At 38.2% G+C, this 15,244-nt stretch overlaps 1 protein-coding gene across 5 annotated transcripts; it reads right to left on the minus strand.

The window, feature by feature from the left end:
* Positions 1–5,068: 5,068 nt before the first annotated feature.
* Positions 5,069–15,100, minus strand: Timm9 (translocase of inner mitochondrial membrane 9). Of its 5 annotated transcripts, XM_013067931.3 has the most exons (7): positions 14,944–15,088; positions 14,463–14,526; positions 12,793–12,922; positions 11,704–11,787; positions 7,088–7,152; positions 6,527–6,622; positions 5,069–5,581 (listed from the first exon to the last, which is right to left on the minus strand). In XM_013067931.3, exons 5-7 carry the CDS (start codon positions 7,124–7,126, stop codon positions 5,447–5,449), a joined length of 270 nt encoding a protein of 89 aa, XP_012923385.1. In that variant the 5' UTR covers positions 7,127–7,152; positions 11,704–11,787; positions 12,793–12,922; positions 14,463–14,526; positions 14,944–15,088; the 3' UTR covers positions 5,069–5,446. The 5 variants fall into 5 exon arrangements, with proteins under 5 accessions (XP_012923385.1, XP_012923386.1, XP_004871170.1 ...); XM_013067932.3 differs by lacking the exon at positions 12,793–12,922; XM_004871113.4 differs by lacking the exons at positions 12,793–12,922; positions 14,463–14,526 and having other exon boundaries at positions 14,944–15,100.
* Positions 15,101–15,244: the final 144 nt, after the last annotated feature.

The following is a 15,244-nucleotide window of genomic DNA, read 5'->3' on the forward strand; positions in this document are numbered from 1 at the left end:
TCCATTTTATAAAAAAACCACATTCTCTTTATCCAGTTTCCAGTTGATGGGTACTTGGGCTGCTTCCAAGCTTTAGCTATTACAAACTGTGCCGCTATGAACATGGGTGCACATATATTGGTGTGGTATGATTCTTTTAATTCTTTGGGGAAGATACCCAGCAGGGGAATACCTGGGTCAAATGGGACCTCTAGCCCTAGTTCTTTGAGGTATCTCCGTATTTATTTCCACAGTGGTTGAACCAGTCTGCACTCCCACCAATGGATCAGTGTTCCTTTCTCCCCACACCCCCACCAGCATTTGTTATTGGTTGATTTCTTGACAGCAGCCATTCTTTCGGGGGTGAGGTGGAATCTCAGTGTTGTTTTCATCTGCATCTCTCAAATGACCAGTGATGTTGAACATTTTTTCATATATTTGTTTGCTGCTTTTACTCCTTTGTCTGAGAAATGTCTGTTCATTTCAGATGCCCATTTTTGAATTGGGTCTTTGAATTTGGGGGGTCTGATTTTTTTCAATTCTTTATATATTCTAGATAGTAGTCCTTTGTCTGAGGTACAGCTGCTAAAATTTTTTTCCCATATTGTAGGTTGTCCGTTAGCTCTGTTGGTGGTTTCTTTTGCAGTGCAGAGGCTTTTTAATGAGATCCCAGTTGTTCTTTCTGCTAGTTCCTGTGCTGCTGAGGTTTTGTTCATGAAGTCTTTTCCTATGCCAATGTCTTCAAGAGTTCTAACTTATCTTCCAGCAAGTTTAGTGTTTCTGTCTTAATATTTATATCTTTAATCCACTTCGATCTTAGTTTAGTGCATGGTGATAGGTATGGGTCTAGTTTTAATCTTTGGCAGGTTGAAATCCAGTTTTTCCAGTACCGTTTATTAAAGAGGCTATCTTTCCTCCAGTGAGGGTGATTGGCTCCTTTGTCAAAGATGAGGTGGCTGAGTGTGTCTGGCATTGTTTCTGCATCTTCTAATCTATTCCACTGATCCTCAGGTCTGTTCCTCTGCCAGTACCATGCTGATTTTATCACAGTAGCTTTGTAGTATAGTTTCAAGTTGGGGATTTTGATACCCCCAACCATGTCTCTGTTGCTTAGAATTGCTTTAGCTATTCTAGGTCTCTTATGGTTCCAAATGAATTTTTGGATTGTTTTCTCTAGTTCTGTGAAGTATATCGTTGGAATTTCAGTTTGCATTGCATTGAATCTATATGGTAGTTTTGGAAGTATGGCCATTTTCTCTATATTCGTTCCTCCTACCCAGGAGCAAGGAATGTCTTTCCATTTTCTTGTATCCTCTTCAATTTCTTTTTTCAGAGTGCTGTAGTTTTCAGTGTAGAGGTCTTTTGCTTCCTTTGTTAGATTGATTCCTAGATATTTCACTTTTTTGGATGCTATTGTAAAAGGAATTGTTTCCCTAATTTCTCTCTCAGTGAGTCTGTTATTTGTGTACAAGGCTATTGTTTTTTGAGTGTTGACCTTTTTAAAGAAAATTTTAACTGTGTATGGTGGCATATACCTGTAATTCCAGTACTCAGGAGGCTGATGCAGGAAGATTGCCCTGAGTGTGAGGCCAGCCTGGGCTACATAGTTAGCTCAAGGCTGGCCTGAACTATGTAGTGAGACCCTACCTCAAAAAACAAAAATAAAAATTTTGATCAGTAACCATATATCATATTTATTACTCATTTCTAAATATTTTATGAACCTTTTAGTTGTGGGATCCAGCAACGGATGAAAAACTGCAAGAACGTTTTTCTTTTGCAAGAAAGAAATGTTTGCACTGTGACCTGTGACATGGATTGTACGTAAAGTTTTCCACTGTGGCCTTATGTTAACATTTGTTTCAGATTTTGGGTCACTTCAAATTTTTAGATTAGAGATGCTTAACTATTTTTTATAATTATGTAAAGGGATTTATTAGGTGGGCTTATGGGATTGGAGGCAGCAGAGGACACAACAGCCTTCCACGCGCTGGAGAACCTAGGACCCAGCAGCTGCTCAGCCAAGTGGGGCCGCAAAACTAGCATGATGGAGCACAGCAGCCCTAGTCCCAGGTGGAAGGCCTAGAAGTGCACTGAGTCACGTGTGGATCTGCACTGGAAGGCTGGAGGGACCGGATGTTCAAAAGTCATGCAGTTTGGAGGTTTTCAGAGACGGCCTTAACCTGTAGCTCTGTGACCATTGTGGTTATGTCCATAGGGACCAGTGAGCCAGTCATTTTGATTGAATTTCTGAAAAGCTGGTTGACTGAATTTACTGGCTGTTTGCCTTTATTGACCAAATTGATTTTTTTATTGTCAACCATAAGAGCAGGCACTGTTTTATCTCTTCTTTAAAAGGCCAACACAGTTCATTTACTTTGATTTAATGTATCACCTCCATAAAAGCTATAATACAGCTAAATACTCAGTAATGAAAATTTATGTGGAAAATATGTTAAATTCAGCATTTAAATAGGCACAAAACTGTTAGGTGTTGACACCTATGTAATATTGTGTATGTAAATCTTCCTTATGGCTTTTCAGTTAAAACTCAGTACTAATTTTTGGAAAGCATTTTTTCCTGTCATTTACTTTTCATATGATCATGTATTTCAACCAACAAATGGAAAAAAATGTTTCAGTTATTACCATATTTAATTGTAGAGAAATATATTTTTTCTTACCTAGTTATATGTGTCAAAATTTCACCCTCTATGATTATATAATATCTGAAGAGATGCAGTATATTCTAGTCTCAAGGATCAAAAATTAAGTTATTTTCCTATTTGTAGCACTAATTAGATTTGATACATTAAATAATTCCACTGAAATTTGCCTATTTCCTAAAATTAAAACAAGTAGTGAAAGAGTATTCCATGTTCTAACTTACATGGAAATATTATGATTAGTTTTCCATTCTTCAGATATTCATTCTTTGTTACTTCACAGCCAATCATCTTCAAACTCATTTAAAAACTTTACTTAAAAGAGACAAAGAAAGAAAACTTTACTTAGAAATCAAAGTTCATAAATCTTTCCATCCTCTGGATATTAATTTATACCATATTAAATTTTGTTTCAACTCTTTGATAATGTAGTCTATTTTTTAAAAGTTCAATTTACCCAGAACATCAGTTATTTCATTTCTAATTAATTTTTTTTCATCTTTTGAGACAGGGTCCCACATTGTAATCTACGCTGGCCTTGAACTCATGTCAATCCTCCTTCTTCAACTATCCCAGTGCTGGGATTACAGGTGCACCTGTAATTACATGGCCATCTCTAACTTCATCAGTCACACAGGTAAAGATAACTTATCTCATAGTAATAAGAGCAGACAATATTAAAAACACCTCATTTCCTGTCCTCTGCATGCCTGAGAACACTGACACTTTCAATGCAAAAGTGAGCTTCTGCTCATCCTACATCTTTACTACTGTGAAGCTTAATACTTCCCCTCACATGTACTCTGCTCCTTGTGGGAGTTGTGTACTTAAGTAGTCTTTAGGCTGATATACTTTTTGACTTTTTTTGTAGTTTCCTTTAAAAAATGCATTTTGATTTTTAATGCTTGTTGTTTGGTTGGTAATTTGTACAAAGCATACTTTGAAGAGTATTAAAATTATGATAGCTGGGCATGGTGGCACATGCTTGTAATCTTAGCACTTGGTAGGGTGAGGCAGGAAGATCATTGCAAGTTTGAGGCCAGCTTGGGCTACATAATGTTTTCAAGGCCAGCCTAAACTACACGGGAAGACCCTGTCTCAAAAAATCAAAGCAAAACTAAACAAAACCCCCCAAACAAAAAGAATATTAAAGTTATGCTTAAAACTTACCCATCTATTTTAGGAGAGCACAGAATGGAGGTGAACATCTCAGCAATGCCCTTTTAGTACATGGGCAACTGCAAAGTCTGGAAGGCTTTCAAACATGCACTCCCCATGTACTTGAGATGCTGTTGTGCAACATTCCCCTTATTTGCCAGGTGAGCACATTTAATTATTTTTGTAAAATATACATAGTAAAAAACAATGTTGGGCTTGATTACATTAAAATAGCAAAGTATGTTTGTGAATTGTCCAAAGTTTTAAATGAATAAAATGTCTGAATTTTTGTTTTCCACATTTAGTAAATTAATTTTTAGTTCTGGCTTTTAAATAAAGTCAGCCTATTTTTTATGTTTCCACTATTACAAATTATATATTTTGCTATTATACATGTTTCAACATTTTTTTTGGTGGTTTTCTTGAGACAGGGTCTCATTATGTAGTTCAGGCTGGCCTTGAACTCACTATGTAGCCCAGGATGGTTGAGAACTCTTGAAGATCCTCCTGCCTCAATTTCCTGGGATTACAGGAATGTACCAAGATGCCTGGCCCATTTTACCTTTTTAAAAGCAGAACAAAACTTCCACTTTCCAAGAACATATTAAAACAGTGGCTAATTAATGTTCCCTTAAACACAAGTTTAGTATACGTACTGCTGAAGCGAGCACAATTAGACACAAGTTTAGACTGGTAACAAAATCCATTCAAAAGACAGCTGATTAATAAATATGTATTAGTTCTCTCACATTTACTAAATTTCTCAGTGTACTTACTCATAAAGTAGAATTTCCTGCAAATGTTTGGCTTTGCTTTAGGAGTCACTGGCTCTAAGATCTACTTGAACTCTGGTTCACTTTTTATTTGATGTATCACAGCTGACAATAAACTGTATGTTATTGGTCAGACTCAGACCCATTCATGTTGGATTCTCAGCTTTTGAACAAAATGCAAAACAAGACGTACTCCACTACAGCACGAAGTTGACCCTTAAGGAAGCATTCCCAAGCCAGCCTCAGATGGGATGTTCCCTGAACGTCTATGAACATGCAGACAGAATAAGAACATTTAAGGCCCACCCTCACGAGGGAGGCAAGAAAAGGGTTGTGCATTTCAGTGACTAGCAAGTAACTCTTTTATGTATTTACCAGCAATATGAGGCAGACATGAAAAAGAAACCTTGAAGAATGAAGCTGACTGAGAAACACTTCAATGTGTCCACAGTCCAGTCAGAATACAGAGTTCTATATACTACAAACAACTGCTCAGTGATAGTCCCATTTATTTCACTTTCAGTAATGGTTTTCTCTTACATGATTGAACACATATTTTGCTTTAAAATTAACAGTCACAGTTGAAGAAACACTGGCTTATTTTTCTAATTAAGTTACCAAGCTACTGAATCTTAAGGCCTCAACCTTAACGTTGCATCTTATTATTTTCACTGAATAATAAGATCCTCTATTTTAATTATTCCTGCTGAGCAGCAAATTTGTTTTTCCAGTGGTTTCCATTTGCCAAGTAGTCATGACAGATGGTTCAACACGGTGCCCACCACTTCCAGGGATTCCACCTGATGAGTCCTCTTTCCCAGGGCAACAGCCATGGCAGCCTCCACCCAGAGTTCAGCCACTGGGACTTCTCTATCGGGGCTGGCCAAGAAGTCCCGCTTTGGCTGCCAGGGCCTCATTCTGCTGAATATGGTATTCCTGAAATCTCATGGATATTCTTTGTGTCATTTTTAAATATTTCTGTAAGCAATGTTCTGAACAGGTGATCTAGAAATAAAAAAGGAAGATCCAAGAGGCAATTCAAAAATATCAATTTTTAAAAATGCATGTATTCTAAAAAGAACAACCAGTAGGAACTTTGCTATTCTTTGACTATATCTACAAGCTAAGTAGCATTAATGGGTAGCAAGTGAATACAGGAATTAATATATACCAAATGCCTTCCATTTGTAGGGACTAAGAACCATGGTAGCCTCTGACTTCATGAGGGTTGTGAAGGGTAGTTTCTCCAGGTGTGTTCCAACATGAACTGAAAGCCCACAATTCCATCCCTTACTTAAACTGTTGAAATGTACACTTACTCAGTAGCAAGTTGACTCCTTTTTAATGAAAAACTTTTTACTTTTTAACAAGGGTATTATACTTAGCTTCTCTTCTTAACTTTGTCAGGTGTTTAACAGGTACTTATTGATTGCTGGTTATATGCTAAGTGCTTGGCATAAATGTTTACCAGCTTCTTCTACTGGAGGAAGTTTATGTCATTCTGGGCAGATATATAAATGTTCTGATGAGGAAAGTTAAGACTTCTAATAGGACTGTTTCAGAGCCCACTTAAGCAATATGAGCCATCACACTCAAGCTTTACTTTTTCCCGAGTCAAACTCAATTCTCAATTCTAAGGGCCAATAGAAAGGCTGTGTCAAGTTTTTCTAGATAGGCCATCTTGACTTAATGGTAATTATTAATCTCTGCTGTGGAACAGTAATTCAGCAGTCCCAGGCATCTTTTCTAGAAAAGTCTGGCTTGGCAGAATGTGACTGTCACATTAAATTTTAACAATGCCACGAGTCCTTGACTGATCTGGTTCCTCTAAGCAATGACACATAAAAGGCAGCCCAAATTTCTATAACAAGTAGGGATAAGTGAAATGCTTAGGGGAGCTGTGGTTTATGATAAGCTTGGAGAATTTTTAGTAAGTAACATTTTTCATACCTCTTCAGGTTTTACTTCTCTTGTTGTGAAGTCTTTAACACAGTCCAAAAAGCAGGTTTCTGTAAGTTTATTGTAGGTTCCCAGGAATTCCCTAAACTAAATAAACAGACAAAGAAATCAAAGTTCATTTCATATTCAGTTTTTACAACGAGACTTTAGTGATCTTTTGTATTGTTGCACTTGAAACCAGATTCTTTTGCTAACTTAAATAGGTATAATATGATCTATGAAATATAGTCTTACTTTCTATTTTACTCCCCCATTAGTAGTCAAATTAAAAATATCTATGCTTCAGAGCCAGGTGTGATGGAATGTGCCTGTCATCTCAGCTACTTGAGAGGCTGAGGTAGGAAATCATTTAAGCCCAGGGATCTGAGAACAGCCTTGGCAGCATTACAAGACCTCATCTAAAAAACAAAAATGCTTCATATCATTTAATATCCATTTTTTTGGAAGTAAAATGTAAACATTTATTTTGTGAGATCAATGACTGACATGGATGTATCCAGCAGTGCCTTACATTTTTTTGAAAATCCTTCTCCCTTAATTATAATACTTTACCTGTTTTATCTGATCAGATTCTGATATCTGTGCAGCCATATTCTTTTGGTTTATTTATGAGTCACCTGATTTAAAAGTTAAAAAAAATTGTCAATACATAAACAAATATTTTAGGCTAGCTGAACAATTAGCTAATCACTGTTCATATTTTATAAATTTCTAACTGTATATAACTATATGACATCACTAGTCTCAAAGATCATCAATGGCAACAGAGGTTTGTGGTCTAGAGTAAGATAGCCTAATGTTAGGTATGGGTCTGAGAGGCCTTGTCCTATCTAAAACACTAATGTTTTTTAAAAAGGCAGGTTGCCTTGCTGTTTGTTAAAAACACTACTTGTTGAGCCGGGGATTTAGCTCAGTGGTTTCACCACCTGCTGTGCAAGAGCAAGGACCCGAGTTCGATCCTTGGTACCAAAAAATGAAACACTACTTGTTAATGAAAATTATGTCTTTCTAAATTTCTTTTTTTTTTTGGTACCGGGGATCGAACTCAGGACCTTGCACTTGCGAGGCAGGCGGGCGGCACCACTGAGCTAAATACCCAGCCCTATCTTTCTAAATTTCTTGAGTTAACAATTTCACTGGTTGTTGATTTAACTCTAACCTGTGCTACTTTTTGTGGCTGTTTACCTGTGCTACTAATTATCCTTTTATTATCTATATAAAGGCAACATTTCTACTGTTAACAAAACACTATTCATTTTTTTTTTGGTACCGGGGATTGAACTCGGGTCCTTGTGCTTGCGAGGCAGGCGATGGAACCACTGGGCTAAATCCCCAGCCCAAAACACTATTCATTTAAAATCAATAGCATTAATGAAATATATTCAGAGTTCTAGAAGATTCTAAAAGTTAGAGGAATTACACATTCTGCAGTTCAAAAAGGGCAATCACAGAGATGTACCAGAAACTTCTAAACACATGATACTAGTGATCTAACTTGGGGGCAACAAAGGAAGGCAAGGTAGTGAAAAAACCTTTCTAAATCAGATTTACACATATGCTAAATGTAAGACTAAAGTTAATCCAGATCTGAGAGTATCACACTTCTTATTTATTCTATCTTGGCTAGTTCTAAATAGGTTGAACATTTCATATAAAAGGTTTATGTAAAATAAAGCTTATTAAAATAGAATCTGAACAGCATGTAAAAGGAAGGATATGTGAACACTAATCACATACACTATAGACTAACCCAAATGCTATGCATTATTTTTAGTTTTGAGTTTCCTCTCCTCCAGCAAGTTACCAACAAAGGCCTCACTGCAATTCAGGACTTGCATTCTTGGCCCATGATGCTGAGGCTAGTAGTGCCAGTGGAGGCCATGTGGGGAGCAGCAACAGGCATTTTAGTCTTTCCCAGCCAGGGAAGAAGTAATGGCTGAAAGCTCCCCAAATTTGGCAAAAGACATAAACCTACAAATTCAAGAAGCTGAATGAACCCCCAACAGCATTAACCTAATGAAATCTAAATCAAGACACACTAATGAAGAAAAACTTTGGAAGCAGTAAATGAAAACATCATATTATAAGGGAAAAACTAAGGTGATATCAGATTTCTCATCAGAAACTATGGAAGCCAGAAGGAAGTGGTGTAAACTTTTTCAAGTGTTAGGAATGGTCAATATAGAAAGTTTTTATTAGTGAAAAATACGCTGCAAGAGTGATGGGGGAATTGAGCCATTCTCAAATGAAGGAAAATTAAAAACTTGGTGCCCACAGCTCTACCTAAATAATGGTTAAAGTTTTTTTTGTTTTGTTTTGGCGGTACTGGGGATCAAACACAGGACCTTGCATTTACGAGGCAGGCACAGTGCCACTGAGCTAAATCCCCAGCCCTGGTTAAAGTTTTTAAACAGAAAATAAAATGGAATTGTGGACTATCAAAAAGGAGGAAAAACTCACATATTCCCTGTGGTATTGTAATATAATATAGCCACTTATTAAACAGTTAAAGTTATTCTGAGTTTCTTAAGAACGTAAATATACAACTACCATATGACCCAACAATTCCATTCCTAGGCATTTTTCCTAGAGAAATGAAAACTTATGTTCACATAAAAATCTGTGATTACAGAAACTTTATTCATAATGGTACAAAACTGGAAACAACTCAGATGTTCTTTGTGTAGATATGGCTGAACCAATTGTTATATCTATTCCATGGAATACTACTCAGTAATAAAAAGGATAAGATACCCATATAGAAACAACCTGTAGAATTATGCTTACTTAGTATGTATCCTAAAAGGCTACATACTGTATAATTCCATTTATGTAACATTCTTGAACTACTAGCAGAAGTACAGAGATAGAAAACATACTAGTGGTTGCCAGTGGTTAAGGAGGGGTGGGAGTATGAGGCAAGTAGCTGTTGCTACAAAAAGGCAACGTGAGAGACTTTTATAAGTATGTTCTATGTGGTGACTGCATCAATATCCTTATCCCGGATGTGATATTGTACTCCAGTTTTGTAAGATATTACCATTGTGGAAAAGTAGGTAAAGGGCACAAGAGCTCTATTAATTTACAACTGCATATAAATCTATAATAATTACAAAATAAAAAGTTTAATGAAAGAGAAAAAATGAAGTCGCTCAACATTCTAATTCCTCCCAAGAAACAAGACACAGCATGGTAAATAGTTTTGGATTTCCACTCAGCAGTCTGAAAAGATCTAGTAACTGCTAAGATACCATATATGGAATTAAGTACTGAATGAAAGCATTGTTTTGTTGGAATTTCAGAAATACAATGGCAAGCTAGGCACAATGGCCCATGCCTGTAATCCTAGTACTTGGCAGGCTAAGCCAGGAGGATATGAAATTGAGACCAGCCAGAGCTACATAGCGAGACCCCACCAAAACAAAACAAAACAAAACAACAAAAGCAAAACAAAGCGAGCAATAAAACATATTAAGGAACTTAGTTTGACAGAAGGCTTCTACCTGAAAGTATAAAAGGTGATTCACTAGACCTGAGCCTTTTGAATTGCTGAACTAGTACAGTTTACTCCCTGTAACCTTGGGGGTACCAACAAACTGGACTTTCTACAGTTCACATCATAAAAGAAAACATATCTCATTTCCTTACTTAAAGCCTTAGAAATTTAGACAATGATTAACTGTAATGTCCAAATCTGGTTCCCTTCTTCCTATTCTTAAACTTGTATCTCTTCAGGTAAAAATTCACATGACTTTTTGAGTCAGAGGCTAGAGAGGCAGAAAGTATGCAATCTTTAGATGTTCTGTAAATTTCCGACTAGGGCACTACACTGTTTCAATCCTCTCCTTCCCTTTATTATACAACCCATGGTGACAAATGACAGTTGTCACTGGGAAGACACGAGGACTGCCCCAGTAGTGTTGGTATGAATTTCTTTATTTAAAATTATTTTCTTGCTATTATATTCCTTAAACACTCCCCTCCTTTAAAAATCCTCTGTTGAGAACTTGTAAAATAAAAGATAAATAGTTTTATGAGTTAAATCACTGTTAACCTTATGATTTATTTTTTCTCTGGAATCATTTGAATATTTATTCAGATATTTCCTAGATCTACACTTGACCTCAATAGCTAATAGCACTTGTCTTTTTTTTTTTTTGGTTTTTTGAGACAGGGTCTTACTGTGCAGTTCAGGCTGGCCTGGAACTCACGGCGATCCTCCTGCCTCAGCCTCCCCAATGCTGGGATCACAGGCATGTGCTACTACACCCAGCTCTAGCCCTTATCTTTAATCTGCCCAAATCTCCAGTTATTCTCTATAATCATCAAGATTATGGTATACATAATTATAGACAGTTGCTAGAAAATGCTGGAGATGATTGAGTGATTTTCAGATTTATGTGATAGTTTTCAGGTCTTCTAAATCTTTCACCATTCATTTTGCAGTTATTTATTTATTTATTTATTTGTATTAAATTCTTTTATTGGTACATTGTAGGTATACAACACAATTACATTTCTCATTGGGAACTGTACCTTTATATAATGCATCTTGGTTCTTATTTTTTCCCCATTCCTAGCCCTCCCTTCACGCCCTCCACCCTTCCCTATTTACAAAGGCTTTGCAGTTATTTATTTTTGAGACAGGGTCTGGCCATAGTTCAGGGTGGCCTCAAACTGAAGGCAATCCTCCTGCCTCAGCCCTCTCAGTGCTGGGATTACAGGTGCAAACCACCATGCCCAGTATCTTGCAGTTATTTAATCAAAAGTTAGGCAGGCCAGGGATTTAGCTCAGTGGTGCCACCTCCTGCCTCATAAGCAGAAGGTCCGGAATTTGATCCCTGGTACAAAAAAAAAAAAAGGCAAAGTCTGGTGGCCACACAAAACACCTGAGGGTGAGAACAGCAGCAATGTGGCCGTTCCTTCATTTGACCTTAGTTTCAAGACATTATAGCAGATGTGTTATTGTACAGGCAAATACCCAACTAGGGTCACCTTCTGGTTATATCCCTGAGATCTGCAGAGAAGGGATGAGAGGATTCTAGAACCTCTGGCTTAGGTCTTGGGAAGAATTACAGCAGGATTAAGTTTTCTTTGTGCCAAACAATGTACAGTATATGACAGAACTGAAGACTAAAGGGGGCTTGCATTGGCCGCCAAGCTCAAACCTTTTCTGACGCATGAGTTTCCTGAGTTCCTAAGAAGCAGTTGTCCACCCTCTGCTCAGGGTTCCAGTGAGGCCTGATTTCTACCTGAAAAAGGAGGGTGTTAGAATATGACTGCATGCCTTCAAGCTCTGATGAAATTTAAACTTCTGTTGGCTAAATTATTTTTTTTAAAAAGCATCTTCCTGGGTTGGGGATTTAGCTCAGTGGTTCCGCAGCCTGCCTTGTAAATGCAAGGTCCTAAGTTCAATCCCTGGTACCAAAACATAAAAAAGCATCTTCCAATTGATGACCAGTCAGGTCTGCCCCCCAGCCCCAGGTGCTGGGGATGGAACCCAGTGACTGTGTATGCCAGGCAAGTGCTCTACCACCAAGCTCTGTCTCTAGCCCCATCATCCTTGCCAACAATGAAAATTATTTTCCTCTCTTCTGGGGTTACAGGTCTTAGGTGTGTTATTTTTGAAAAAATACTTATGTAATTCTATATGTTACTTATGATTCCTCTAATAATTCAGAATAGTTCAGAAACTTTGAACTGACAGTAATTGAACAGCTGGGGCATAACGAAGGTGTCAGACTTTAAAATCCAGTATTTTTCCCATCACACCCATAGCTCACTGGAAGTATTTTGTAGGTGGATATATTATTTTGAATATCATCTATGTAAAAAAATTCACTGTATAGCCAAAAAATTGTTATAAGCTCTTTTGATCTTTATTCCAGCAATCCCAAAATGCTTAATTATTTTTGCTACTTTTCTCGCCCACACATTCTGGAATGCTTCTAGCTCCTTCCCTAAATTTTAATTTCCTTCGCAGGCAGGAAATTCATTTACTTAAGAAAAACAACAGAGCGAACAAAGTCCTCTGAAAACTATTTTAGGTGAATTTTATCACTCATAGACAATTTCCAGAAATTTCTGAATGTTGAAAAAAATTAACCAACAAGAATGTGATGAGGAGATGCCCCTGACTTTTTTGGTACCACAGATCAAACTCAGGACCTTGCATCAACAAGGCAGGCGCACTGCCACTTCGCTAAATCCCCAGCCCAACCCCTGACTCTTTCAAAACATCATATGCCAATGTGTACCAACTCTGAAGTCAAATCCTGATTTGGCTCAAGTTCAGTGTACAGTAAATGATTCTTCTGACGTCCTTGGCAGCTTTCCCTCTAGTTGCTCCTTGTCCTTGTGAGATCGGTATTGATAATTGATGATCTCCTGATTTGGGCAAAGCTCATGTATGAATTGATGATAAAGCCCGTAGGTGATGTGTTGTTGGGGGACGGTATATTTTCATGGCCTCAGGCATTCTCTCAACAGGTCACTTAGCACAGAGAGAGAACTATTCCTTTACAGGGGAAAGATGGGACAGTCACTGCCGTAACTGAGCATCACGCGACAGGTCCCACTATTAGATATTTAATGGTGGGACGGACTCTGATCATGATGGAATAACTAGGAAAATCCACAGCATTGGATAATTTAAAGACAATTGGCTGGGTTTATTTTGGTACTGGGGATCGAACTTGGGACCTTGTGCTTGTGAGGCAGGAGGCAGAACCACTAAGCTAAATCCCCAGCCCCGGATGGTCTTTAAAAAAAAAAAAAAAATCTCATTTAAAAAAAAAGAGGGTTGAGCTAGATTAGTAAGAGACTAAAGAATGGGCCAGGGATTTAGCTCAGTGGTTCCGCCCCCTGCCTCACAAGCACAAGGACCCAAGTTTGATCCCGCGAACCAAAAAAAAAAAAAAAAAGAGACTAAAGAGTAATGAAGTAATGACAAGAAAACACAATGTGAACCTGACTGGATCCTAAATCAAAATATAAAGATTTGAGATTAAAAAGAGACCAGTGGGGTAATGGGGTAAGTTTAACTATGTTATCTTTAGTATGACAATCTTATTGAGGTTGTGTAACAGAATGTCCTTAAGGGGACAAATGCTGAAAAAAAATAAGAGTTAAAGTTCATATTGTGCAACTTACTTGTAAGTTGCAAAAAGAAGTGTTATCTATATGTGTATGTAGAAAGAGTGGGGGAAAAACGCAAATGAAAAAAACCCTTGAGTCATTTTTTTTTGTTTCACAGCTAATGTCTTTTATTTTAGAAGTAAATGTCTAAATCATTCTTAACTAACTTGCTTAATACAACAGTATAAGGACTTTAACACACGAACCTTCAGTATAGATTATTTACAGAAGATTTAGGAAGTTAAGGTTTTCTGATTCAGTGACAACTGTAACTCATGTAATTGTTAACCAGAGCAAAACACATTTCTGACAGTTCATTTTGCTTTCATGTTGAAAGGCTGGCTACAAGGCATAAAAAAAGGAGCCTGTGAGCATGGGATGGGGACACGAATACCTGAATTTGTACTCCCAACTCTGATATTAAAGGGATTGTGAGGCTGAAACTAGTTACTGATTCAAGTCATTTCAGAGTGTTTATACTCAGACCTTAGAGACTGAATGGGAAAGGTCATCTTTTTTCCTTTCACATCTAAAAATTTAGGGAGTTAAGTCATCTCTAAGATTTCTTGCAGTTCTGACATTGTTCATCTCTCATTTAATACATATAGAAAAAGTACTTATAGAAGAAACTATAAAGATATTACACCCAACAGGCCAATAACAAATGTGAAAATGTTAGTGACATGAAAAGTAATGATTATTAATTACAGAAATTCGCCAAGACACAAACACACACACACACACACACACACACACACACACACACACACACACACACACGAATAATTACAAGGTTCTCCAAAGCTGGGCCCTCAAGTTCCCATTTAACTTTAGGCTTCTATGAAAGTAGACATCTGAGATGTAAAAGAAAGAAAACATTTTAATAGATTAATCTATTTCCAAGCCTCTACAAGTCATAAAGGGAAGGCTGTGTCTCGGAAAACGAGCCGATCAGGGACGGGTGCCCGCTCCGGTGCTGATAAGGCTGAGTGCAGAAAGGGTTTTTCTGTTACCTAGGGTCTCGCGCCGCACCTGTCAGCTCAAGGTCACCGTGCACCCCTCACCATCAGGTCTTTCACTGGCCCCAGACTCGACCCCGACCCCGACCCCGACTCCCCCAGCCCGAGTGGGAGGCGGCCAGGCCTCGATCTCCAACTCGCGCAGGGCCGGGTCTCCAAGCCCGCAGCCCCCACACCCAGGACGCGCGGCTCTGGGTCCCGCCGCCCCCCGCCTAGGAACCGGGGTGCAAGGACAGAGAAGGGAGATCATACTCAGTCACTGGCTTTCGTCCGTACGAGGCTGGGGGGACTGCGACGACTGTCAGCCTGTCGGGGTTAAAGCGGGCGCCTTGGCCGGAGAATGGCAGAGAACACGTGGGAGCGGTGATGTCAAGCAGTACTTAAACCTTGTGACACCGATTCGTTATAAAACAGACAGATCTAGGAGGAAAGGCCAGTACTGTACCATCAGTGAATCCTAAAATCCTATAAGAATGAAGTTCTGTCATTTTCTGCTTAGACAATGCTCTCTATTCCTGCCTTCCTCTCCGAAAATGAGGCGAATCTGTTGAAA

The sequence above is a fragment of the Heterocephalus glaber genome, unplaced genomic scaffold, assembly GCF_053883595.1.
Source record: "Heterocephalus glaber isolate CG9 unplaced genomic scaffold, H.glaber_assembly_v1.0 deba00001118, whole genome shotgun sequence".
NCBI lineage: Eukaryota > Metazoa > Chordata > Mammalia > Rodentia > Bathyergidae > Heterocephalus > Heterocephalus glaber.

What these genes read in the sequence shown, in the direction of transcription:
- Timm9 (XM_004871113.4), bottom strand. Translation starts at nt 7,126, where the DNA reads ATGGCTGCACAGATATCAGAATCTGATCAGATAAAACAG. An exon ending in AATCTGATCAGATAAAACAG is followed by an intron (nt 6,623 to 7,087) that starts GTAAAGTATTAT and finishes CTGTTTATTTAG; the next exon opens with TTTAGGGAATTCCTGGGAAC. An exon ending in GAGAAGTAAAACCTGAAGAG is followed by an intron (nt 5,582 to 6,526) that starts GTATGAAAAATG and finishes TTTTATTTCTAG; the next exon opens with ATCACCTGTTCAGAACATTG.